The sequence below is a fragment of the Microcaecilia unicolor genome, chromosome 9 (genome assembly GCF_901765095.1).
Source record: "Microcaecilia unicolor chromosome 9, aMicUni1.1, whole genome shotgun sequence".
NCBI classification, from domain to species: Eukaryota; Metazoa; Chordata; class Amphibia; order Gymnophiona; family Siphonopidae; genus Microcaecilia; species Microcaecilia unicolor.
In genome coordinates, this window is record NC_044039.1 from 139389507 (window position 1) to 139415384 (window position 25878).

At 44.6% G+C, this 25878-nt stretch overlaps 1 protein-coding gene across 1 annotated transcript in view; it reads right to left on the bottom strand.

Annotated features, from left to right (window-relative positions):
- UBR1 (ubiquitin protein ligase E3 component n-recognin 1) overlaps nucleotides 1-25878 on the bottom strand; it is a 718041-nt gene that overhangs the window by 25764 nt on the left and 666399 nt on the right. The window contains exons 45-47 of the mRNA XM_030215524.1: nucleotides 13015-13092; nucleotides 6771-6941; nucleotides 2222-2323 (exon numbers count right to left, since the gene is read on the bottom strand). Of these exons, the coding sequence (XP_030071384.1) occupies nucleotides 2222-2323; nucleotides 6771-6941; nucleotides 13015-13092 (351 nt within the window). The remainder of the gene's footprint in view (nucleotides 1-2221; nucleotides 2324-6770; nucleotides 6942-13014; nucleotides 13093-25878) is intronic.

Consider the following 25878-nt stretch of genomic DNA (forward strand, 5'->3'; position numbering starts at 1 on the left):
AGAGAATAGGTGAAGGCACGGGGGGGGGGGGGGCAACATGAGAGAGAGAGAACGTGTGAAGGCACGGGGGGGCAACATGAGAGAGAGAGAACGTGTGAAGGCACGGGGGGCAACATGAGAGAATGGGTGAAGGCACGGGGGGGACAACATGAGAGAATGGGTGAAGGCACGGGGGGGACAACATGAGAGAGATAGAACGTGTGAAGACACGGTTGGCAACATGAGAGAGAGAGAACGTGTGAAGGCACGGGGGCAACATGAGAGAGAGAGAACGTGTGAAGGCATGGGGGGGCAACATGAGAGAGAGAGAGAATGTGTGAAGGCACGGGGGGCAACATGAGAGATAGAATGGGTGAAGGCAACATGAGAGAGAGAGAGAACGTGTGAAGGCACGGGGGCAACATGAGAGAGAGAGAACGTGTGAAGGCATGGGGGGGCAACATGAGAGAGAGAGAGAACGTGTGAAGGCACGGGGGGCAACATGAGAGATAGAATGGGTGAAGGCAAAGGGGAGCAACATGAGAGAGAGAATGGGTAAACGCACAGGGGGGCAACATGAGATAGAATGAGTGAAGGCACGGGGGCAACATGAGAAAGAGAATGGGTGAAGGCACAGGGGGCAACATGAGAGAGAGAGAAAACGGGTGAAGGCACGGGGGGCAACATGAGAGAGAACGTGTAAAGGCACGGGGGCAAAATGAGAGAGAAAGAACGTGTGAAGGCATGGGGTGCAACATGAGAGAGAACGTGTGAAGGCACGGGGGGCAACATGAGAGAGAGAGAATGGATGAAGGCACGGGACAAAATGAGAGAATTGATGAAGGCTCAGGAGGCAATATGAGAGAGAGAATGGGTGAAGACACAGAGGGGCAACCTGAGAGAGAGAGAGAGAGAGTGGGTGAAGGCACAGGAGAGCACAGAAAGATAGAGAATGGGTGAAGGCACAGGGGGGGCATAGAGAGAGAATGGGTGAAGGCATGGGGGGGGCATCGAGAGAGAATGGGTGAAGGCATGGGGGGGCATCGAGAGAGAATGGGTGAAGGTACTGGGCAGCATAGAGAGAAAAATGGGTGAAGGTACAGGGGGCAGAGAGAGAGAGAGAAAATGGATGAAGGCAAAGGAGGCACAAGAGAGAGAGTGGGTAAAGGCATAGGGGGCATAGAGAGAATGGGTTTAGGTACAGGGGGCACACGAGAGAAAGAATGGGTGTAGGCACAGGGGGCACACGAGAGAAAGAATGGGTGTAGGCACAGGGGGCACATGAGAGAAAGAATGGGTGTTGGCACAGGGGCACAATGAGAGAAACAATGGGTGTAGGCACAGGGGGGCATATGAGAGAGAAAATGGGTGAAGGCACAGGGAGCACAGAGAGAGAGAGAGAGAGAGAGGGAGAATGGTTGAAGGCAAGGGGGAGCACACAGAAAGAGAATGGGTGAAGGCACAGGGGAACATAGGGAGAGAGAGAATGGGTAAAGGCACAGGGGAGCACAGAGAGAATGGGTAGAGGCACAGGGGAGCACAGAGAGAATGGGTAAAGGCACAAGGAGGCAAAAGAGAAAGAGAATGGGTGAAGTCACAGGGGCATGAGAGAGGAAATAGATGAAGGCATGGGGGCACACGAGAGCATGGGTGAGGGCACAGGGGGGAAACATGAGAGAGAGCATGGGTGAAGGCATGGGCAACAAGAGAGAGAGCATGGGTGAAGGCATGGGCAACATGAGAGAGAGAGAATGGGTGAAGGCACAACTGGAGGCACTCCGCTGGCTTCCTTGCTCCTGAGGCAGCACAAGGAGGAAGGAGGATGTTTTGGCAGTGGAGTTTTCAACTGTTCAGCATTCCCACTAGCACAGGTATGATATCTAATGGGGAAGGGAGAGAGAGGAAATGCTTTCCCTCCAGTCCATCCATATGCCTCCCCCCCCCCCAACGAACAGCTGGTTATTCCCCTACTTTAATCACAATTAGATATTTTAATTGAAATGCAGCCCTAATTACTAATATACAAGATACATTATATAAAATGTCATTGCAAGCCCTTAAACTTGGTTTAAAATAAATGCATAAATTGTGCCTGATGCAGTAATGATTGTCTCTGGGAAAACATGACTAAAATCATCAGAAACAAAAAATAAGGCTTGGTCAGTATTTCATAAGGCTAATACACAACAGAATAGGAACAGCAAATACAGCTCGATACAGCAACATTAAAATAGACACTTACTTCAGGCCAGGGTCTGTTTCACCATACTCATCAAGGTATGGAGCAGGATACAAGCAGCCTCGTGTTTTACCTTCTACCAGAACCACTTTACATTCCCTGATTCTGTGAAACATAAAAAAGCAAGTCTTACCTTAACAAACTGAAATATAAATATCCCTTTTGTCATATTACAACAACAGGTCAATATTAAACGTGATTTAGCCATCCATAAACAGCTCCTGGGTGATTAAATTGTCTGCTTGGGTGATAACCACCAATTTTTAGTGGTACTTAACTGGTTAGTACTGCTGAAAATAACTGACTAGCGCCGAACTGAAAACTGGCTATTTTGAAGGAATTCCAGGGTGGAGTTGGCATTTGGCTGGTCAAGTGCCAATATTCAGCATTTAAACAGCCAGGTTAACTGTATAAATTAGACTGTATAAAAGTAATTCCTATCTTTATGCTGTAACCCATAGCCAATTAAGTGTTGAATATCACACTTAACTGACTATCCTTTAGCCAGCTCTACAAATCTGGAAATTCAGTGTCAAAGCCCAGATATGGCCCTGCATTGAATTACAGGGTTTAATGCCTGGGGCAGTCAACAAGATGCTTATCATTGTCAACTGCTTGCTCTTAGACTAATATTACATACTCAAGAATCTGATTCCTATTAAACAAAGTTCTATGAATCATGGCCTCTTGTCTTCTGTTGAGAGTTGCATGCTGGCTCCAGAACATATCTTTCCTCATCCCCATCACCACCAGTGTTTTCACATGCATGTGTTCAGTTGGATGAAGAGAAAATTATGTAAGATATTATTACATTAGTTAAGTCTATATTTAGTTTTAGTTGGACCATACAGATCACAGAAATATCACTCACTAACTTGCCTACTTAGGCCTGAACTCCTATGTACTAGTAACATTTTTTTCCATACAAAAAGACGTTCTTAAAATACTTTACACAGAAATATTTACTACAGTAATAACTTAAACATGACTGATATCCATACCTAGGCAGAAGATAGGAAATTTGTTACTCCTGGGGGAATTTTATGCATAAAAATTCAAAATTCTGCACACTTTACTGGTGCAAAATTCCCCATAACTGGCATCTCCCCCTACGTGCACCATCTCCCAACCACCTTTTTCTAGCCTTCCACTCCATCACACACACACACATACTATCCATCTTTCTCCAGCCCTCCCCCAATACACACCACCCCATCCATCGTGCTTCAGCCCTCTCCCCCATGGCATACACAACCCCATGTACCTTCCTGCAGCTCTCCACCCCCTTCTCATGACTCACATACACCTCATCCACTTTTTCTCAGCCTCCTCTCTGCAAACTCCATGCACTTTTTCCAGCCCCACTCCCAAAATACACTCCATCTGTCTTTTTTCCAGGCACTCTAATAATAGATGTGTATAATCTTTTTCTAGGGGGTGAAGTGTCCTCCACACGTCTAGCAAGTCCAGAGCCGAACATAAGATCGAAATTCCCCCCTGAGATCTGGTTAGTTCTCTCCCTCTTGGCTTCGATTGATCTAGTAGGGGATCTGCCACTTCATCAAGATCCCCCCCCAGTAGGATCGGCACATCTCCCATATCATGTATTTTACGAATTTGCTGCTCATAGAATGCCCTCTCAAAGGTGTTCGGGGCATAGATATTACATAGAAGCCAAAGTTGCCTTTCCAGCACCACTGATGCCAAAATAAAGTGCCCCGCAGGGTCTGCATACACCTGCTTTATCTCCAAATGCAGCCCTTTTCGGATCAGGATCACCACCCCTCCTCGCCTTCCCACTGCCGGGGCACCAAAGATCTCCCCCACCCACCACCTTTTTAACTTGGCATGCTCCAAGGCCCCCTGATCATTGAGGGCTTTTAAAATCTTTTGCCTTTTAATCGGAGAGTGGATTCCCACTACATTCCAGGAGAGTATTTTTGTGCTATTCATGCTCTAGTTTTAGTGAGCCCAGGTAAAAAAAAAAGACTCAATCCAAGTCCCAATCTAAGCACCTGTAACCCAATGAGGGGGCGCCCCAGCCAATGCCCCCCCCCCAGTAGGCCTGAAATCTACCAACTATAAAACTCCTGTAGCCATCGAGAGCCACCGCATGAGCTACCAGGCATCACTCCTCCCACTACCCCCTCTCCTCCCATCCCTCATCACCCCCTTCCCTTTCCCCAACTCTTACCACTTCCAAATGTGAAGCCCCCCCCCCAGCAAAAGAGTCCATAGTGACTATTCTATGAAGGTGCTACCTTTATCTCTCCTCCCCCTCCAAACACCCTTGAGATGTCCTCTTAAAGCTCTTCAGTCATCAGTCTATATGAAAAAAAAAGGGGGGGGACAGAACCATTTTAATCTCCACTTCCTCCCAGGCAGGGTCCCTCGTGTTCTCGTACTGCTGGGCTACTAGAGATGATTATTTTGCTGATCAAACCCCAGGGAGCCGGTGAGCCCCCAGAAATAGGGTATATAAAACATCCTCCACTGGCCCGCCGCCCTTTCCGTTGCCATTACGGGAGGAGTTCGATGACAGTAACAACAATATACATTTGCTGCTCCTCAATGTCTGATCTGACATGTTCAAGCATGCGTTTAATCAAGAAGTCCTGAACCATTTGTTCTGAAAACAAACAAACAACCCCCTACTGCATCCGAGCAAGTTTGAGTCATGTTCTAAAATTTTAGGTGTAGAGGTTGATAGTTTGATTATGTTTTTCTTGTCATGTCAAAACTCTCATCCAGAAATCTTTCTATGCAATAAAGAAATTAAGGTCAATCTGTAATTTTTTAAAATTCTGTGCATTTCAGGCTACTAGTTCAGGCCTTAATTTTATCCAGAATAGATTATTTAACATTATTTATGTTGGATGTTCAAATACTTTGCTAAAAAAGGTACAACTCATTCATAACAGAGCTGCTAGATTAATTTTTTTTCACCAAGTAAATTTGAATCAATAACTCCACTATGAACTGAATTGCACTAACTGCCGGTTGAGGCCAGTTCAAGTTGTGTACTATCATTTTTAAGATTTGAAATGGATTTGCTCCTTCTTATATCTGCAATTGGGCAACTCTTCTTCACAATAATTCCATAAGCAAAACTTGTAATCAAACGCTTTTACTTTTTCTGACTGTAAAGGGACTTAAATCTAGTAAAATGATGTTCAATTCATTTTTAGTCTGCTATGATACGGAATTTGTTGCCAGAATTTATATGAGTTATTACCGGTTATTTGGTGTTTCGTAAATGCTTGAAAACTTGGTTGTTTTGTCTTATGTTATCCCTTGGATTTTAATGTAATTGTAATTCTTGGATTTATTGTATTCAATCTTTGATATTTTGTAATCAGCACAGAACTTTAAGGGTAGCTGCGGAATAAAAGCAAAGTATAACATAACATATTCTCAGACAATATCGAGAAACTACAGAAACAGCAGCATTAATGTATGATGTACTCAAACAGTATGTAGTGAAACCTGTTTCACAGCTGTGGTAACTTAATAGTGAAAATAAAGCCTCTGGCAAGTCACTTGCAATCTTCACAAAAGGACTGGCTTCTGTCAGGTCCCACAATCACCGTGTACACTAGTTTAAATTCAGTATTAAACATCTGGGCCTGGCTCTGGCCTAGCAAAGGATCAGGACTCTCCCAGTGTTCCATAGAAAATCTTTTCCTACCTTAGCCAGTCTTCTGTTACTTTACACATAGATTGTGAAAGCCTATTCTGGAGAACTGTTCCTGCCTTCACTGGGCTTCTCTGGCTTGTCTGTGCTCTGGTGTTTTCTCCGTCCTGAATGAGCCATGCCTCTCAGCTGAGTAGACTAGAGCCAGGCCTACTAAAGTGGCCCTGTGAGGGAGTGTGCTTAAGGAGGACAGGCAACTTCCTATACTCAAAAGTTAAAAAATGGACAGCAAACTAATAATAAAGCAGAATCTAAAATATGTTTGCTTAAAATTAATTGGAGTCAGGTCAAATTGCAAGATTAAATCTTTAAACAAGAGCCTCAACTGTCCAGGGAAAGTTCAATAACTTTATAGCAACCCTTAATGGACACCTCATCATCGGCTCCACCAGATTTGGAAAAACAGCAGTGTAGAAACTCCAAATATTGGAGAAAACCACTACTACTTCAAAAACTGTATCTAGGATCTACTACCTAAAAAAAAAAAATTTAATTAGACCCCACTTCAAACTGGACTGAAGATAATACAAAAACTTCAAAAATTATTGAAAGTTTTTGCACTTTCCCTGGACAGTTTAAAAATTTAGTCTTACAATTTTACCTGACTCCAAATGGTTTTAAGCAAGTATTTTTTAGATTAAGCTTCCTATACACTCCATCACAGACAAAAACAAACAAACAAACTATATGCTTTTGGGGAACAGCTACTCCTTTTTCCTTTCTTTTTAGGTCCAACTTGTAAAGAGAACTTTATCAAGTAAAGAAACTGGCTGAGAACAAATGATCCCTATAGTCCCCCAAAATAAACAGAAGCCTTCTGATTAAAATGCTCCTTGTATGTTAGCACCGATTACCTACTTGAGGAACATGCATACGCCTGCTCCACACTGCAGAGAATGAACAGTGCAGGCTCCCAGCTCATCCCCGTTCACAGTCTCTTGGCAGCAGGTATTCTGGGAGCACAGCATTGCTCCACAAAATAAACAAAGCACAGGATGCTTTTGCTCATCATCTGATGACCTGGGGCATCTGAAATGAGGGAAACAAAATCAAGGCTATAATATGGTATTGCTGGTTTCAGAAAACTAGAAAAATGATGATCACTTTCAAGTCATTTCAGACAGAAACACAATAAATATTTTAATTTGGTCAGAATTCTCCACTGTGTTTTTTTTTGTGTGGGTTGGATAGCAAGGAGGGAGATAGTTACCTCTGTTGATTTGGGTCCTCTGTTCACTTTGAGGCTGAAGCAAACCTGCCAGCTCCTTTTTCAGCATGGCCTGGAATTGGTCATTGAAGACAAACATTGGGGTAAAGCTAGAGCTGGTGTCGATGTGGAGACTGTCTGCTGAGTTGCCAGTGCCAAATCAGAAGTGGGGTCCTGGCTGTGTGGGGTGTTTAACAGTGCTCTCAGGTATTCCAGCGATTGTATGCAACACCTGCAGAATTTGGATCATTCTGCATGAGGCCTGTATGTTTTCTTTATAAGTTCTGATCATCCAGTCATCTAAATAAAGATTTGCCAATATACCTTCCATCTGCAAGGCTGCCGCTACCCACTGCAATGACTCTCGAGAACATCTGTAATGTAGTCCACAACCCAAAGGGCAGGACCTGAAATTGAAAATCCTGTCCCAATTCTGCAAACCTCAGAAATTGCTAGTGTTCCTGCTGAATAGGGATATGCAAATATGCCTGTGTTAGATCCAGGCAAGTGAGGAACTCCCTCTGATGTATCTACACAAAATAGATGGAATATCCCTATCCTCTCTCATGATGTGGGCTAGGTACCACCACTTGAAGCTGCACCAGTCTAAGGTTGCCCTGATTGCTACTGCCATTGCTCCTGAGTGGCAGGATGACTCCAGAAAGGCATCTGGAAGAGGCTGATCAAATTCCAGGGTGTAATCATCTTGGATGATCTTTAGGACTCAATGGTCCAAAGTTATCTGAGCCCACCTTCAGTAATACAATTGAAGACTTCCTCCTACCGGAACCCATAGAGCGTGGACCGGCAAAACCTCAATGTGAACCTTAGGCATTTCCCTGAGGTTCTGGGACCTAAGTCTCAGCCTCCCCTGTGACTACCATGAAAGCACTGATCCAGGGATTTAAGAGTACTCTTAGTGCATCTCATTCTAGTCAGACTATACCTTCTGAATTATCTAATACAATCTCTATTTGCAGAACCCTGCCCAACCATTCTGGACATGTCCACTGGGAACCTAGGCATCTTTGACTTCCCCAAATTCTTCACAAGTTTCTCTAAATCCTCCCTAAAGATCAATTTACCATTAAAAGAAAGCTTACTTAGAAAAATCACTGGGGCGAAGATGGCCACACATACCTGTGGAGCGGCAGACTCCCTCTTCTGAGCGCCGGGGTAAAGCAGTGGTTCGAGCCTCCCCGCTGCTGGTTTCCCCTATTGTGGGTCCAATGGATCACCATGTGAGGAGTCTGGGGGCTGGAGAAGTTGGGAGCGGACCCAGTGGAGATGCTGGCTTGAGAGAGGAGGCGTCGTCATCTCCTGGGCTTGAGACTACGCTGAGCCCATACGATAGAACTCCTCCCCCGCAACCACAAGTTTGAGTTCTCCCCTCTCTGAATCGATGGTGCCTTCTTTGAGAAGCATGCAAGGCACCAATCTGAGTGAGGCTCATCTACAATGGGGGAGATTGGAGGAGATGGACTAGAAACATACTCCTGGGAAAACAAACTTGCTCTGAGTGCAACGGGGGATTTTTCCTCAATTTCTCCTTTTTCCATTAGTCTTGGATCCTAATATTGTGGACTTGAGTGTTTATTATATTTTCTTTAAAAATGTTTCTTTATGAGAGGTTATAATTGCTTGGATATAATTTGTAAAACAAAAACAAAAAAAAAAAAGAAAGGAAGCTTACTTAGACACATCTTGAAAATGATGTCAGTTGACCAGCTCTTCAGAGAAAATGCTGCACCACCACTAACAGGGTCATCACCTTGGCTGAGGCCCTTTTAGGGATGTATGTGGCATTGGTTAAAAAGGCTGTATCAATCTCCAAGGTCTCTACCTGGAAAGAACCCCTGGTGGAGTTCCCCACACAATCCTCAGATGGCTGTTCCACCCAGCAAAAACAAAGCCCTAGTCACATAACCACTGCAGATCGTAGCCTGCTGTTCTAGGCCTGCTACCTCAAAGGGCTTGCATCAATAGCCACCCCATTGCAGGTCTTTCAAGACAGTGTCTCCTTCCATTGGGATAATTTTCTTCATCACAGCTAAAACTAGGACATCCACTTTGTGAAGATGCAGACTTCCTTCTCTTCCACTGGAATGAACCTGGTCATAGACCTGAAAATTGATCCATTATCATTTCTTTTATACATTGGAAATGTATTGGCGGGCTTCTTAATATCCTCCAAAAGTGGGTCCTCACCTTTGGCCCTGTCCATAGGATGGGCTTCTGAAATCTTCAGCAGGGCCAGCATTTGGGAAATTAGTATAGGCAGTTCATCAGTGAAAAATGTGGATCATTGTGGCTTCTCCTGGGTCACCTGCTCATCCTCTGGCTATCTTGGGGTCTATCTGGCTTTCACTAAAATCTCATTGCAGATCAAGGGAACCCCCAGAACCCAATGACGAAAGTTCTTTTGGACCTTCCTCCACCAGCAGTCTAGGATGCTTAATACCAAGAGATCTGCGGAGAAAGGTTTTGGTTCCTTGCCTGTCGTCCTGCACCTCAGCACCACTTCATGCAGGCAGCTTAGTGCATTAAGACGACAAATTCTAGAGAGAGGACTGGTGCTAACACCTTATCCGAACTGCTGCCAGCCAACTGATCTTATGCTCCCATAGGCAACAAGGTGTGTGTGTGTGTGTGGGGGGGGGGGGGGGGGGGGGGGAGGGGTAGAAGACAAAATGGCAGCAGTTCCTGCCAAAATTGGGTCTGCTACCACTGCCACATTCTGCCACTCTGCAGACTGCTAGGGAGCTCTGATTCGCTTCTCCGCTGGGCTTCCTGCTAGCCAGAGATAATCTGGAATACTCCTTACAAGTGCAGGAATGGCTGCTGACAGTGCCGAACAATGGGTGTAAGCTAGAAAACAAGCAATGTTGGGCCTTCTTGAGTTGCATCTCTATCAGGCCTGCGTGTTCTCACCTCCATATAGCTGGCCCCCTGATAAAAGGGGTTAAACATCAGAGAACTTGGCCTGACTGTTCCTCCCTCCCCCCCCCCCCACAGAGCAGCAGTGATTTCTGCTGCTACACAAGAGGAGAGACTCTGGTGAGAAAACTCCCTATTTCAGGCAACCAGTCAGTGGGCACTCAAGAGACCCCTCCCCAAGGGTTGGGTACAGAGGTCCGCGTCACAATCAGACAACTCCATAGCAACAAATTGGGGTGAAGTGGGGCTTGGAACCAGGTGTAACACCTCAGAACTCAACAGATGGCTGCAGCCACCCCAGTTACTCCCGTGAGATCTTTCAGAGTTTTAAAAAATTTGTTTGGCCTACCAGAACAGAAAAGGCTGTATACTACTACTAAACATTTCTAGAGCACTACTAGGGTTACGCAGCACTGTACAATTTAACAAAGAGAGACAGTCCCTGCTCAAAGAGCTTACAATCTAATAGACAAGTGAACGGTCGGTCCGATAGGGGCAGTCAAATTGGGGCAGTCTGGATTCACTGAATGGTAAGGGTTAGGTGCCGAACGCAGCATTGAAGAGGTGGGCTTTAAGCAAAGACTTGAAGACGGGCAGGGAGGGGGCTTGGCGTAAGGGCTCAGGAAGGTTGTTCCAAGCATAGGGTGAGGCAAGGCAGAATGAGCGGAGCCTGGAGTTGGCGGTGGTGGAGAAGGGTACTGAGAGGAGGGATTTATCCTGTGAACGGAGGTTACGGGCGGGAACGTAAGGGGAGATGAGGGTAGAAAGATAGTGAGGGGCAGCAGACTGAGTGCATTTGTAGGTAAGAAGGAGAAGCTTGAATTGAATGTGGTATCTGATCGGAAGCCAGTGAAGTGACTTGAGGAGAGGGGTGATATGAGTATATCGGTTCTGGCAGAATATGAGACGTGCAGCAGAGTTCTGAACAGATTGAAGGGGGGATAGATGGCTAAGTGGGAGGCCGGTGAGGAGTAAGTTGCAGTAGTCCAGGCGAGAGGTAATGAGAGCATGGACGATAGTTCGGGTGGTGTGTTCAGAGAGGAAAGGGCGAATTTTGCTGATGTTAAAGAGGAAGAAGCGACAGGTCTTGGCTATCTGCTGGATATGCGCAGAGAAGGAGAGAGAGGAGTCAAAGATGACTCTGAGGTTGCGGGCAGATGAGACGGGGAGGATGAGGGTGTTATCAACTGAGATAGAAAGTGGAGGAAGAGGAGAAGTGGGTTTTGGTGGAAAGACGATAAGCTCGGTCTTGGACATGTTCAGTTTCAGGTGGCAGTTGGACATCCAGGCAGCAATGTCAGATAAGCAGGCCGATACCTTTGCCTGGGTCTCCGCGGTGATGTCTGGTGTGGAGAGATACAGTTGGGTGTCATCAGCATAGAGATGATACTGGAAACCAGGAGATGAAATCAGGGAGCCCAGGGAAGAGTGTAGATTGAGAAGAGAAGGGGTCCAAGGACAGATCCCTGGGGAACACCAACAGATAAGGGGATGGGGGTGGAGGAAGATCCATGAGAGTGAACTTTGAAGGTGCGGTGGGAGAGATAGGAGGAGAACCAGGAGAGGACAGAGCCCTGGAACCCAAATGAGGACAGCGTGGCAAGAAGTAAGTCATGATTGACAGTGTCAAAAGCGGCGGATAGATCGAGGAGGATGAGGATGGAGTAGTGGCCTCTGGATTTGGCAAGGAACAGGTCATTACAGACTTTAGAGAGTGCTGTTTCTGTCGAGTGAAGAGGGCGAAAACCGGATTGAAGCGGTTCGAGGATGGCATGAGAGGAGAGAAAATCAAGGCAGCGGCTGTGGACTGCGCGCTCAAGTATCTTGGAGAGGAAGGGTATAGAATAGCATGCCCTACCACCTGCTGGAGACTGAGAAATAGTGGACGGCAGAGGGCTGCTCAGGATACTTATGGGTCACCACTTGCTTGTGAGTGCATAACCCATGAGTTTGGAATGATCTGGAGGGATGAGGAAACGAAGAAATATTTTAAGCATGCTTAATTTTTCTTGAGTGAAGAAATCATCTGTTGATCAAGAATGGAGCTCTCACATATGCAATTATCCTAACTAAGGCTCACTAGCATATCTCCTCCCCAAATCTCTGCGGCTTTAATGAAAGTTGTCTGCAAATTTCTAGTGTTCCTGGTCACAACTCCCATAATGCCTAAAAGCTGTTTCCCTGGCACTCTAGATATCATCTATGTTTCAATATACTTATCAGCTTGTCATACTAAAGACTATAACCCACTTGAAATATTGACAACCATGCTCTCTCAGATAATATACTCTAAAACTGCTTGCATATTGTAAAAGATTTCTTATGAGCAGTCAGTTGTAGACTAAGGCAGACATCTTCCAATGAACTTTCTGAGCGAAGCCCATCTTCCTTTCAAGATGAATGGGGCACTTCTCAAATATATAGCTGGTCACTGTGTTTCTCCACATGCACAAACTGCATAGATGGAGAGATTCCAGCTATTTATATAGGGAGTTAAAATGTCCAGTTCCTGTTTGTAGATAATTTCAGCAGCACTACTTTTTATCTAGTAGTCTGCAACCTGAAAGGGTTAAATATGGACAGCAACTACTGCAGCCTGCCAAAAGGTTTGTTCTTTCCTTTACTTCTGCTCTGGCAACTATCTGACTGAATAAAAGCCGGAGCAGTCGTGTTGAACAGCTAGCAAGAATTTTATCCTGGAGGGTGTGAACTCCATTATGACTGCATAATTTGCAGTATATTGATCCAGGCTACTCTTACCCAACCACATCATCAATTTGGTACTGGAAGATAGGAGTTTTGTCCATAAAATAGGTTTGGGTGCCATGAAGCCCGATGGTGAGCACTGTCTATCTACTCAATGACATTTTTTCATGGTGAGATACCATCATGCTACCTACAGGAAGAACAACTCAACAATTATTACAGCCTGTAAAAAGAGACAAAGAGCTTTCTTACCTGAATTGAGAGGCTTGATTTAGGAGACAACTGTAGTCTTCAGGGAGTTCAATTAAAGTATTTCTTTTCCTAGGATACCTAGAAAGTGAAATATTTATCAAGGAAAAAATTATTTGGCCTGCAACATTTTTAAAATACATATTTTGGGTTCTGCAGTTTCTTCCTATTCAGTCAAAATTTACATCTGTTGGACTCCATCACCATGCCTGTCGTCCTTGCATGCACAAAATAAGGGCACTGCCACATAGGGGTGATTTTATAATGTTTTTTTTTTCCATGCATAAAGCCAGTTTTATGCATGGAAAAGACCTTATATAAAATTGTGTGGCCCAGTGAACATTGGTCTGATGGGTCAGTCGGTCATGTAAGCTATCATGTACTTGCAGAATGCAGGGGCAAATATGCAATGTTCTGAAAGTTTTTGTTCAAGAAATTTCTGTTGATGAAAATGTGCAGTTGGAGGGTGGGGGTGGGGTGGGGATCGCAGCATGTTGTGACTCAGGTGTTATGGGAGTTTTACAGTTGTGGGTTGATGAAGGGGAAGAGAAAGTAGGGGGGGAGGGAGGGTGGGTAGACCTAGGGGGGGTTTTGAGGGGAATAAGGATAATGGCAATGTCGCACAGTAATTTGAACTTCAGCGAAGGGGCAACTACACGCTATGTGGAATGGTTAGGAGGGGAAGGTTCCGGGGTGAGGGCTGGGCACCCAGGGACCTTGCAAATACTACTGCATTTAAAGAGAGCAGGGAGGGAGTTCTGGGATCCAGGTTAGATGCACTCGGTTAGATTAATATCATGGAATGTGGCTGGGATTGGCTCGCCCATAAAAAGAACAAAAATTTTAAATGCCTTGCAACGTCACACAGCTTCCATAGCATGTATACAGGAGACAAAACTGTCTGAGGAGGAAAGTCAAAAGCTCAAGCAAAGGTGGGTGGGAGAATGTTTTTTCGCTCCAGCAAAAGGCCGTAGAGGAGGCGTGGCAATCCTGATTCATAAGTCCCTGCAATGTAAGGCCAGAGTGGTAACTCGGGATACACAGGGGAGGTATATCCTTATACATTTGAACATATTGGGACAAGAAATATTCTTGCTTAATATTTATGGCCCAAATGTATATGACCCAACATTTTTTCAGCACATCATCCACCTGGGGCTTCAACACACAACTGCCCCCTGGCTATTAGTGGGTGATTTCAACCAGGTGATGGATGGGAACTTAGACAGATCAGCGCCGTCAGCGGGGCTAGCATTGAGCAGAGGCAAGGGCATACAACATCTGTGTAGGGCGTTGAACCTAATTGATCCCTGGCGCCTGCTTAACCCCACGGCATGTGATTACACCCATATGTCCCGGGCACATGGCACGTGGTCGAGATTAGACTACATTTTAGCGGAGGGTGCTTTGTTTCCACAGATTGTGAAAGCAGAGATAGGACCTATGGAGGTTTCGGACCATGCCATGATATGGGTAGAAATGGAGTTGGGAGCGGGCAGACTTAGAGGTCAACAGTGGAAATTTCCATCACATATAGTGGGAGATGCACATTTTCAAGACCATCTTAGGCAAAAATGGCAGTTGTTTGCAGACACCAATTCACAACACGAGGATGATGGCCTGCTCTATTGGGAAACCTCAAAAGCAGTTATGAGGGGGGAGGTCATTTCATATATGTGTGCCAGGGCAAGGAGGTTAGCCCGGGGTATTGTCCAACTGGAACATAAATTTCAGGTAGCAAAACGGAGACACTTAACGGCCCCCTCATCAAGAAGTAAGGAAGAGATGGTGTCGGCTCTTGCGGCATTAAATTCTCTCATACACGAACGCACTAAAAAACAAATGTTCCACAGATCATTTACTTTTCATAGATTTGGTAACAAATCAGGGAAACTACTGGCAAGAGTAGTAAAGAGGTGGGGGGGGGGGTAATAGGTTCATCCCATCTTTGATAAAGCCAGATGGCACACGTGAGACCCGACCTGGAGGGATAGTACAGATTTTACATGATTTTTATGCATCCCTTTATAGCGATCCAGGCGAGCGGAGTGGACCTGACTTGGTAGACTATTTAGAAGATTCAGGAATTCCCCGTTTAACGGCGGAGGTGAGGGAGCGGTTGAACTCTCCTTTGTGTGCTAGGGAAATCCAGAAAGTGGTTAAAGCGTTAAAAAGGGGTACGGCTCCGGGTCCGGATGGGTACACGACAGAATATTACCAGTGTATGTTGCCACAGTTATGTGGGGCCCTGGTCTCCTTTTTTGAAGCCTCGGTGGAGGGCGGAGGAGTTCCTCGGAGCTCCAACGAGGCGTGGATTACTTTGATACCAAAGCCGGGGAAGGACCCAGAACGCCCGGAATCGTACAGACCGATTTCTCTCATTAATGTGGACCTAAAAATTTTAGCGAGGGTGTTGGCGGAGAGGCTCAGTCCACACATGGCCACATTGGTGGGAGAGGGACAGGTGGGATTTGTGAGGGGTAGACACTCTTCTATTAATGTCCGCAAAGTGTGCATGGCTGTTGCTTATAGTCATATGTCTCAAGAACCATTGCTCTTGGTGAGTCTTGACGCCGAGAAGGCGTTCGATAAAGTTTGGAGTTTTAGAATATGTGGGCTTGAGGGGCTGGTTTGCACGTGCGATTGCTGCTTTGTATTTTTACCCCCAGGCCGCTATACTGGTAAATGGGACCCGTTCGCCTAAGTTTCAGATATTGAGGGGAACGAGGCAGGGGTGTCCTCTCTCTCCGTTGTTGTTCCTGCTCTACCTGGAACCGTTGCTGCGTACGATTCAAAGAGACCCAGGGGTGGCGGGAGTTGAGATGCCCTCCCTCTCAGTAAAAACCTTGGCATTCGCAGACGATATACTGCTGACTTTGACAAGCCCTTCTGGGTCGGTTCCGGGCCTCCTGGATATCATTGAAGAATTTAGTTTCTTCTCGGGATTTACCCTTAACTTACAGAAATCAGTGGCATTCCCAGTGCAGAGTTCGATTAGAGAGAGGTGGGTGGGAGAATTCCCCCTTACCTGGTCCAATGGGCCCTTAAAGTATCTGGGAGTACTAATCCCAGCGGATCTATCGGAATTGTATAAAGTGAATGTGGAGCCGCTTCGGCGCAGTACACAACACACACTTCAGGGTTGGCACGCGCTCCTGTTATCCCTCATGGGGAGAATTGCATTATATAATATGATTTTGGTGCCAAAGTGGACCTATATGCTCCAAATGGTGCCGCTGTGTCTGTCACAGAGGGATGACCGGTGGGTAACACGACTGGTAGCAAAATTTATATGGCAGGGTAAGAAATCACGTCTGCGAGCCACTCAACTCTTCTTGCCAAAAACAGGGGGGGGGCTGGGTCTGCTGAGTATCAGACTGTTCTCGATTTCTAGTAACATGCGTCATCTCACGGACTGGTTCCGGGGATCATCTTATTTTTCATGTACGGGAGCCGAGACGAAATTGTTTGCCCCAGACCACTTTAGTGCCTGGTTACATGCGAAGCCGGGGAGTCTTCGGACCCCGCCGACCTTTGCACCAATAGTGATGCCACTGAGGAAAACTTGGAGGTGGGTCTGTAGGTTTTACGGTATGTCTGCAGAGTCCTCTCTGTTGCTACCAATCCAGGGTAATAGAGACTTCATGCCGGGCATCAGCTCAGAGGAATTTATTAGGTGGGGGAAGAAAAACCTACAATATTTATATCAGTTATATGATCCGGAGGGCACCCTGAGGCCTTCTGAAGAACTGCAGTTGGAGTACGGGGTTAGGGGACTAAATTTCTTTTCTATGTTCCAGTTGCGTCACTATCTGAGGTCCCTGCCGGCTTCCTCTTTGGCACCGCAGGCGTGGGAGCAATTGGTTACCATATGGGGATTAGATGCACAATTAAGGGTTCCACTCAAATACTATCATGCCTCACTGCGGGAGCACTTGGGAGAAGTGGAATATGGTAAACTGACCGCTTGCTGGAATACAGAGCTAGCGATGAACCTCCAGATGGAAAAGGTAAAACTCTGTCTTTTGGACTCCAAACGACTGACGGAGAATGTGACGTTGCAAGAAACACATTATAAATTTGTATTAAGGATGTATATTTCACCCCATAGAGCACATAGGGCGGCGATGGGGATAGAGGACAGATGTAAGAAGTGCGCACAGTCCCCAGCAGATCTAGGACATATGTTCTGGAAATGTCCGAGGATCCTGGGGTTTTGGCGTCAGGTTACTCAGCATGTATCTGTGATGTGGGGGGTAGTTTGGAGACCAACGCCAGCGCAATTGTTTGAGGTGTTCAGAGTGTCACCAATGGCTCCTCGGGGCCTTAAATGTTTCATGAAAAAATCAGTCTTGGTCGGCAAGAAATCGATCCTTCAACAGTGGATAACTGGGGATCCGCCTACACTGCAACAGTGGAGATCTAACATGATACACCTCTGCGCATTAGAGCGTAGGGGTGTAGAAGTCCTGGACTCACCATCAGGAGATAGACTTTGCCAAGTCTGGTCTCCATTTTGGGACTCGCTGACCGCAGTGGCGCGTAGTAGGATTTTGAATTCTTGAGTGCGACACAAGGTGGAGGAGTTTGGGGGGGTGGGGGGAGTTGAGCTGTTCAAGAGGAAAGGGGGGGGGTGGAGAGAGAGGGGGGGGGAAAAAGGGGGAAAAAGGAAAATGTATTTGCACTGTTTTGTATTTGATATGAATGAGAAGATTTAAGTGATGTATGGAGTATTTCTCCAAGGGCAGTATTGAGTTTGTTTCTCATTGTACTAATAAACATATTTAAACATAAAATTGTGTGGCCTTTTACATGCATATATTTATTTATATGTGCCTATAAGATCATGCATACTTATATACATGTTGCATGTAGGCATTCCCAGGTTGGGCAGAACAAGGATGGGGTTGTGATATACATGCATATTTTATAAAATATTCAGGTACAGATAGAGAATATACATACATTTATACCAGCTTCAGAACAGACGTAAATGAGTGTGCCACCATTTGCCTGCTATTGGGGCTAGTTCTTATTTATGAAGGCACATAGGAAACTATGTTGTCTTTATAAAACAGGTGCTTTTTGCTACTTGGACATAGGCATCCATCTATAAAATTATCCCCCTCCTCCCCATAGTGCCCATTTTTTTTACAAGATACATGCACTGTGGGTATTCCCGGGAATTGAAATTGGCACTTATGCACATACTATATAAAACAAGCACATATATTTTTTTTCTAGTACGTAGCTACACACACAACTGCCTCAGAGCAGGTGTAAATGTGTGTGTCTACTTTCCTTAGTGTAATTTTATAAAGGCACATGGGCACATATGTTGCCCTTATAAAATACTAATACAAAAACTCCTACGGTCCATCTGGTCTGCCCAGCAAGGTGTTTAAGGTTATACAGTGGGGGAAATAAGTATTTGATCCCTTGCTGATTTTGTAAGTTTGCCCACTGACAAAGACATGAGCAGCCCATAATTGAAGGGTAGGTTATTGGTAACAGTGAGAGATAGCACATCACAAATTAAATCCGGAAAATCACATTGTGGAAAGTATATGAATTTATTTGCATTCTGCAGAGGGAAATAAGTATTTAATCCCTCTGGCAAACAAGACCTAATACTTGGTGGCAAAACCCTTGTTGGCAAGCACAGCGGTCAGACGTCTTCTGTAGTTGATGATGAGGTTTGCACACATGTCAGGAGGAATTTTGGTCCACTCCTCTTTGCAGATCATCTCTAAATCATTAAGAGTTCTGGGCTGTCGCTTGGCAACTCGCAGCTTCAGCTCCCTCCATAAGTTTTCAATGGGATTAAGGTCTGGTGACTGGCTAGGCCACTCCATGACCCTAATGTGCTTCTTCCTGAGCCACTCCTTTGTTGCCTTGGCTGTATGTTTTGGGTCATTGTCGTGCTGGAAGACCCAGCCACGACCCATTTTTAAGGCCCTGGCGGAGGGAAGGAGGTTGTCACTCAGAATTGTACGGTACATGGCCCCATCCATTCTCCCATTGATGCGGTGAAGTAGTCCTGTGCCCTTAGCAGAGAAACACCCCCAAAACATAACATTTCCACCTCCATGCTTGACAGTGGGGACGGTGTTCTTTGGGTCATAGGCAGCATTTCTCTTCCTCCAAACACGGCGAGTTGAGTTCATGCCAAAGAGCTCAATTTTTGTCTCATCTGACCACAGCACCTTCTCCCAATCACTCTCGGCATCATCCAGGTGTTCACTGGCAAACTTCAGACGGGCCGTCACATGTGCCTTCCGGAGCAGGGGGACCTTGCGGGCACTGCAGGATTGCAATCCGTTATGTCGTAATGTGTTACCAATGGTTTTCGTGGTGACAGTGGTCCCAGCTGCCTTGAGATCATTGACAAGTTCCCCCCTTGTAGTTGTAGGCTGATTTCTAACCTTCCTCATGATCAAGGATACCCCACGAGGTGAGATTTTGCGTGGAGCCCCAGATCTTTGTCGATTGACAGTCATTTTGTACTTCTTCCATTTTCTTACTATGGCACCAACAGTTGTCTCCTTCTCGCCCAGCGTCTTACTGATGGTTTTGTAGCCCATTCCAGCCTTGTGCAGGTGTATGATCTTGTCCCTGACATCCTTAGACAGCTCCTTGCTCTTGGCCATTTTGTAGAGGTTAGAGTCTGACTGATTCACTGAGTCTGTGGACAGGTGTCTTTCATACAGGTGACCATTGCCGACAGCTGTCTGTCATGCAGGTAACGAGTTGATTTGGAGCATCTACCTGGTCTGTAGGGGCCAGATCTCTTACTGGTTGGTGGGGGATCAAATACTTATTTCCCTCTGCAGAATGCAAATAAATTCATATACTTTCCACAATGTGATTTTCCGGATTTAATTTGTGATGTGCTATCTCTCACTGTTACAAATAACCTACCCTTCAATTATGGGCTGCTCATGTCTTTGTCAGTGGGCAAACTTACAAAATCAGCAAGGGATCAAATACTTATTTCCCCCACTGTAACTGCCACTTTGTGTGGGTTACCCGTTGGCAGTGCAGTATGATCATTCTATTGTTGTTTAGTGTTCTCTTTGCAGCATCTCCAGCTGCCCAAGGAGGAGAAGACAGCATTTTAAGCAGGAAAGCAGCAAGGTAGCCTGATCACTTGGTAGACACAGCACTAAAACGACCCACGTTTAAGGCCTACTCCGGTTTTCATATATTGAACTAGGTGTTTGAAGAGATGTTACAAAGTCCACAGAGAATGCATATCAATTTATTCTAGAATGATCTTAAAAGGCAAAAATTTAGCACTGTATCTTAAAGAAGTTACATTTTTTTTGGCTTAGAAAGAAACATTTAACTAAGTATTTGTGTTTGGTGATGAAGTTTAGCATTTATCACCACCATGTAACTCTTAATTCAGAGGAGTGTAATCATGGTCCTAGAGGCTGCAAAAATGTCTGACTTTCCAAGGAACACAGCAATGCAAATTAATCTGCTTCTCAAATAATATGCCCGTTATAGATATTATGATCATCAGTCCTGTGGCCTTCAAAGCCAAGGTTGTGCATCTCTTTTCTATGCTTATAAATGCAAGCTTAGTGGTGCTAGTTAGGCTAGAAACTGTTGGAATTACTTATTATATTATATGGTCCTAAGGGTGGGAAAATATATGGTTCTATTAACCCTATAAAGTGTCCCCTATAAAATAAACCTGTAATGTAGTAAAATCTTTCACTTAATTGTACACAAGAAATAATACTAATTTTATACAAATTAGTAATATAATATATGCACAGAAACAAATGAGCCTCAAACATGTAGCTTGAGTAGGCAAAATGACATCAACATCGCACCGATCAATAATATTTTTCCAAACACAGTCCTTGAATATCAAAACTCTTATGCACTTTATGCTGAACTTGGGTCTTTGTGCGGAGCGTTCTGACTCTGTAATCCATTTGTTGTTCTGCTCAAATATGTAGGGAGAACATAACTTTGACCATGTGATACATATTTGAGCAGACCAACAAATGTATTATAGTCAGAAGACTCTGAACAAAGACCCAAGCTCAGCATAAATAAGATGTGCGATGATGTAGAAGTAATGCTGACTGTTCAGACTGCATGCTTGAGGCCTGTTTGCTTCTGAGCACACACATGCATTTTTTAAAATAAAAAATTTGTATTATTTCTTGCATACAATTAAGTGAAGGATTTTACTAAATTATAGGTTTATGTTATAGGGAACACTTTAAAGGGTGAATAAAACCATATATTCTTCAAACAAAATATTTTTGTGTTAACCTTTTATTTTGGAGATAATGAATACAATGTTACTTCCAAAAATGTTCTTATATTGTCATTAACATGGATATTTTCCTTTTTATTACAACTAAGCAGAGTTGTTTGTAGTTTTATCTTAAATCTTGTTTCAAGAATACTTTAGGTTATCAATAGAAATCAAACAAAATAAAACATGGAAAAGTAAATAAGATGATACCTTTTTTATTGGACATAACTTAATACATTTCTTGATTAGCTTTCGAAGGTTGCCCTTCTTCGTCAGATCGGAAATAAGCAAATGTGCTAGCTGACAGTGTATATAAGTGAAAACATTCAAGCATTACTATGACAGTCTGACAGGGTGGGAGGATGGGGGTGGGTCGGAGGTATTCATGGGGACATCAAAGCATATCATTGATATTCTAACAGGATGGGTGTGGATAATTGAGGGGTGGGGTGATCAACAGAGACATACAGCTTTATGGTTTATAATGGGCTAGGAACCCTAGGTCCTTGTTAAGTCCTTTCTGTTAGGTGTTAAAATATTCAATCATTCTGACTTCAAAGGTCTTACGTTCTTGTATGGTTTTAAAGTTACCTTTCAGGATTCTCACTGTGAAATCACTGGTACAGTGTCCTGGTCCTGTAAAATGTTGACCAACAGGCGTGAGAACCCTACTGGCACCAGTATTGTTCATGTGATGTCTATGTAAATTGAATCTTGTCTTAAGCATCTGGCCTGTTTCTCCAATATAGCATCCTTCGTTACATTTTTTACACTGAATGATATATACCACATTGGAAGATGAGCAAGTGAAAGATCCCTTTATGTTGAATATCTTTCCTTTGTGGGTAACTGTGGGGTCCTGTGAAATATTTTGGCATAGTTTGCAACTGGATAAATTACAGGGAAGTGTGCCCTTCTGTTCCTTTTCAGTCTGTGATGGAAGTTTACTTCTGATTAGCTTGTGTTTTAAGTTGGGTGGTTGTCGGAAGGCCAGTACTGGTGGGGATGGGAATATCTCTTTCAGTAATTCATCCTCCTGGAGTATAGGTTGTAGATCTCTTATGATTTTCCTCAGTTTTTCCAGCTCTGGATTGTACGTCACTACAAGGGGAATTCTGTCTGTGGATTTTTTCTCCTTGTACTGTAGCAGATTCTCCCTGGGTGTTTTGAGGGAGGAGGCAATATTCTTGGAGATTATTTTGGGGTTGTAGCCTTTCTGTTTGAAGGATGCACTCAGGCTTTTAAGGTGTCTGTCTCTGTCCCCTGGGTCAGAGCAGATACTGTGGTATCTTGTGGCTTGGCTGTAAATGATGGATCTTTTTGTATGTGAAGGATGGAAGCTGGAGTTGTGGAGGTAGCTGCATCTGTCTGTGGGTTTCTTGTATATAGATGCTTGTATACAGCCATCACTGATTGAGACCGTGGTGTCCAAAAAATTGACTTTTTCTGGGGAGTAGTCAATTTTGAATCTGATTGTAGGATGGTATGTATTGAAGGCAGAATAAAATTGTTTCAGAGTTTCTTCACCCTCCGTCCAAATCATAAAAATGTCATCGATGTACCGGTAGTATTTTAGAGGTTTGGTCTGGTGTGTATTCAGAAATGTCTCTTCCAGCTCAGCCATAAAATGTTTGGCATATTGGGGTGCTGTCCTGGTGCCCATCGCAGTGCCCATTATTTGCAGGTAGATATCATTGTTAAAGCGGAAGTACTTGTGAGTTAAAATGAATTTGATTAATTTTGTAATAGTTTCTGGTGAGTATTGATGGTCCAGTGTGGATTGTTTTAGGAGTCTTCCACATGCAGCTATGCCATCCGCATGTGGAATGTTGCTGTATAGTGATTCTACATCCATCGTGACCAGAAGGGTGTTAGGTGGTAGTTGCTTGATATTTTTCAATTTATTCAGAAAGGCTGTGGTGTCTTGTATGAAGCTGTTAGTTTTGTGTACGAGAGGTTTCAGAATTCCCTCTATGAATCCAGATATTTCTTCCGTGAGTGTGCCAATACCTGATATGATTGGTCTGCCAGGGTTTCCCGGTTTGTGGATCTTGGGTAGCATGTAGAATGTTCCCACAGCAGGTTGGTTTGGTATGAGTTTCTTCAGGTGAGGTTGCGCTTGTGTAGGAAATGTTTTGATAAGGTCTTTCAGCTGTTTTGTGTAATCCTGTGTGGGGTCCTCAGTTAGTTTCCTGTAGTATTTATTGTCTGAGAGCTGTCTGTGCCCCTCTTCAATGTATTTTTGTATGTCCATAATTACCACTGCGCCTCCTTTGTCTGCGGGTTTGATGATAATACGTTCGTTAGTTTGTAGGGTTCTTATGGCCGCTCTTTCTGGTGGTATATATCATTCAGTGTAAAAAATGTAACGAAGGATGCTATATTGGAGAAACAGGCCAGATGCTTAAGACAAGATTCAATTTACATAGACATCACATGAACAATACTGGTGCCAGTAGGGTTCCCACGCCTGTTGGTCAGCATTTTACAGGACCAGGACACTGTACCAGTGACTTCACAGTGAGAATCCTGAAAGGTAACTTTAAAACCATACAAGAACGTTAAGACCTTTGAAGTCAGAATGATTGAATATTTTAACACCCAACAGAAAGGACTTAACAAGGATCTGGGGTTCCTAGCCCATTATAAACCATAAAGCTGTATTTCTCTGTTGATCACCCCACCCCTCAATTATCCACACCCATCCTGTTAGAATATCAATGATATACTTTGATGTCCCCATGCATACCTCCGACCCACCCCCATCCTCCCACCCTGTCAGACTGTCATAGTAATGCTTGAATGTTTTCACTTATATACACTGTCAGCTAGCACATTTGCTTATTTCCGATCTGACGAAGAAGGGCAACCTTTGAAAGCTAATCAAGAAATGTATTAAGTTATGTCCAATAAAAAAGGTATCATCTTATTTTCTTTTCCATGTTTTATTTTGTTTGATTTCTATTGATAACCTTAAGAGTGGACTAACATGGCTACCATACTCCTCTACTTAAGAATACTTTATTAATTACAACACAGGAACTGCATAACTAAGACTGAATTACATCCAGGAATCATGCACCAACATTTTAAATAAATTATGCATAATTCTCTGGGTATACATAATACTGCTGGTATACTGCAGGGGTGCTGCTATCTCTGGGAGCAGTGTCACGTGCCTTCCTTGCCCCCTGCCTTACAACAAAACATCATGGTAGCCCAAGTGGCCAGCTTCTACCTCCCAATCCCCCCTTAATTCCTCGCCTCTCAAATTCATGGTGGCCCAGTGGTTCCCTTGCATCCCTTCTCCATTCTCCTCCCCCAATAAAAAACACCCTGGTGGCCCCAGTAGCCCCCAAGCACCTTTCCCGATCTTCCCCCAGACTTCCAGAACCCTCCCTAACTCTAAAAGCAGAAGCAATCCTCCATTGCTCCTGCCTCTGGCACCACCTTTCAAAATGGCAGCTCTTGACCCCCAGTGGTGCGCCCCAATACACCATTTGGTGCCAGTCTGCTGAATAAAGAAATTACTCCAAGACTGACCCTAGCAGGGTGCTAGGCTGCAGCATTAGGGGTCAGGCCCTGCAATTTTGAAAGATTATGTAACCAGAGACAAGCGTGATCAGGTATTGCGAAACTCTATATCCTAGTATAAACTGAAGGGGAAATCGATATGACGTATTCACCTGTGGACCAAGCATCAAAGAACACCATATCAAGGCATGATCCGAGATACAGCATAGGCCTATCCTAGAATCCTGCACTTGAGAGAAAAGCATCTTAGACAGCAACCAATAATCAATCCTTGATTGAGATGTGTGAGCCCAGGATAAATAGGTACAATCCTTGTCTTCAGGATGTAATGTACGCCATATATCTAAAAGATCTAACGTAGAACAGAACAAGGAAATACCCAGAGAGGGATTCTGGCTTTCTCGATCTGATCCAGTAGTTCTGCCTAAAACACGATCAGAACATAAGACTGATGTAAACTTGGATGAAGCGACAAACCCTAATATGAAATCAACAGCAGGTCTGCATCAGGCAGTATCTCAGCAAACATGTTTTTTTTCTGTGCAGCTAGCATGGAGTCAGGGCAGGCACAAGTGGAGCAGAATGAGAAGGAAGCACTTAGGCCTGCCTGTGCTCCACTACTAACGGCAGTCAACGCTGAGGAAATCCCCTCTGCCTCACCCCAGAAATCTCCCCCAGCAAATCATGACCTCCCCAGACACCTCTATACCACCACCCACCTTAAAAGCTCAGCCTGCTCTGGAGGGAGTGTGTCAACCAAATATGACAGCTGGCGCACAGAGTTTCACAAGTAAACGCTCGTGAAGAGCTGGTAAGACTGTATACGGGAAATGAGCATTGAAGCCTGGTACATTTTCCTCCCAAAAGAATCCAGGGTTCTAGCTTCTCTGCCTGGGGGCGCCGAGGCAAACTGTGAGGCAAATGAGACCTATCACAACCAGGCACACTGTGGAGACGATACTGGGTGTCAATCTTCCTGGGCATGACAGGGACCAACAGACGGGACTCCCAGTTCCTGATGAGGACTTCCTTGAGTACCTCGTGTAGAGGTG